Consider the following 2,164-nt stretch of genomic DNA (forward strand, 5'->3'; position numbering starts at 1 on the left):
AAGACATGGGGCTAGAGAACAGACTTACGAGAGTCGGGGAAGAGTGCCTGGGAATTTCATGTCCTCCCTCGCTGCCTCCCCTGCCCACTCTCTCAGGGGATTCTCTTCAAGTGCCATGGAATGTTCTTGTGGCCCTTAAAGATCGCCATCTCAGAGACTGGGAGTTGTGAGGTTCTGTTGCTCTGGTAACCAGTTGTCTGGACACTCTGTGCTTGAGTTGCCAAGGCTCTGTGAAGAGTCAGACCTGTCTGGCCCAGGTTTGGAGGAAAGATCCCCGCAGAAGCAAAGACAAAGAGCATAGGAGCAAAGCCATAGTCTTGGCTCCACTTTCATCTCAATTATGCCCAGTCTTTCAGTGTTCATGGATGTGCCCATGGCTCACAAGGCAGAAGGCAGCTTGTTAAAGAGCTATAAACAAGACAACCACCCTAACAAGATGTTCCTGGCCTATAGAGGTAACTGCCTAGTAGGTTTGGAGTATTGTTGTTGTTACTAGTTATCGCTGAGTGACTTCCATTCATAGTGAACTCTTCTGTGCAGAGTAGAAATGCTCCATAGAGTTTTCAAGGCTGTAACCTTTCAGAAGCAGATTGCCAGGCTCATCTTCAGAAGTGTCTGTAGATGGGATCGAATCATCAACTTTCCTGCAAGCAGTCAAGCGTTTAACTGTTTGTGTCACCCAGGGACAAGACTAGTATATCTTACCCATTGTTGATGAAATGAGAATTCCAACTCATTTTAACCTCATTGGACAGAGTAGGCTTTCCAAGGCTGTAAATCTTCATGGCAGTAAATACCTCATCTTTCTCCTGCAGAGCTAGTGGTGGATTTGAACTCTTTACCTTTTGGTTAGCATTCAAGTGCTTAACCACTGCACCACCAGAGCTTTTTTTCTTATTGCTTTAACTATCCCATAAAAAGAAAAAAGAAGAACAGTTGCTGTAGGGTTGACTCCAACTTGTCTGTCAGAACAAAGCTATGCTTCATAAGGTTTTCTTTTTGAACATTTTGTTGTGCTTTAGGTGAAAGCTTACATAATAAATTGGTTTTCCAATTAAGAATTGATGCACAAATTGTTCCTGTGACATTGATTGCAATCTCCCATGTGTCAGTTGTTGTTGCTAGGTGTCATTGTGTTGATACTGACTTATAGTGACCCTATGCACAACAGAAGGAAACGCTGTCTGGTCCTGGGCCAACCTCACAATTGTTACTATGCCTGAATCCATTGATGCTGTCACTGGGCCAACCCATCTCTTTGGGAGTCTTCCTCTTTTTCTTCCACTCTTCCCTTTACCAAACATGATATCCTTCTCCAGTGACTGGTTGCTCCTGACAACATGTCTGAAGTATGATAGACGAAGTTTGGCCATCCTGGCTTCTGAGGTGCCTCTTAGCTGTACTTCTTCCAACACAGGTTTGTTTGTTCTTTTGGCAGCCCATGGCACTTTCAATATTCTCCTCGCACACCATAACTCAAAAGCATCAACTCTTCTATGGTCTTTCTTATTCATTGCCCAACTTTTGCATACATATGAGGTTATTGAAAATACCATGGCTTGAGTCAGGTGCACTTTAATCCTCAAACTGACATCTTTGCTCTTTGACGCCTTTAAACACGTTTTGTGCAACAGATTTGCCTAATGCAGTATGTCATTTGATTTCTTGACTGCTGTTTCCATAAGTGTTGATGGTTGATCCCAGCAAAATGAAGTCTTTGACAACTTCAATCTTCTCTCCATTTATATAGATGTTATTTACTGATCCAGCAGTGAGGTTGTCAGTACTCTTCCTATTTCCTCCCAAAGTTTCCTATTTTTATTCATCTGGTTGCCCGTCTTTCCCTGTCCTCTTACCTTTGGTTTAGGATAAATTTTCCTCTTTCGGTCTCATATAGTTGATTGTTCTAGGAACACGTTCATCATGGATATTATTGTTGTTGTTAGGTGCCATCAAGTCAGCACTGACTCATAGCAATCTTATGCACAGCAGAACGAAACACTACCTGATCCTGGGCCAACCTTACTACTGTTGCCACGCTTGAGTCCATCGATGCTACCACTTGGCCAATCTGTCTCACTGGGGGTCTTCCTCCTTTTCTCTGACCCTCCACCTTACCAAACATGATATCCTTCTCAGTTACTAGTCCCTCCTGACAATATGT

At 43.2% G+C, this 2,164-nt stretch overlaps 1 protein-coding gene across 1 annotated transcript in view; it reads left to right on the forward strand.

The window, feature by feature from the left end:
- The first annotated feature begins 340 nt into the window (after positions 1-340).
- GOT1L1 (glutamic-oxaloacetic transaminase 1-like 1) overlaps positions 341-2,164 on the forward strand; it is a 91,883-nt gene continuing 90,059 nt past the window's right edge. The window contains exon 1 of the mRNA XM_006859998.1: positions 341-455. Coding sequence (XP_006860060.1) covers positions 341-455 — 115 coding nt within the window. The remainder of the gene's footprint in view (positions 456-2,164) is intronic.

Source organism: Chrysochloris asiatica, unplaced genomic scaffold (assembly GCF_000296735.1).
Source record: "Chrysochloris asiatica unplaced genomic scaffold, ChrAsi1.0 scaffold00035, whole genome shotgun sequence".
Lineage (NCBI taxonomy): Eukaryota > Metazoa > Chordata > Mammalia > Afrosoricida > Chrysochloridae > Chrysochloris > Chrysochloris asiatica.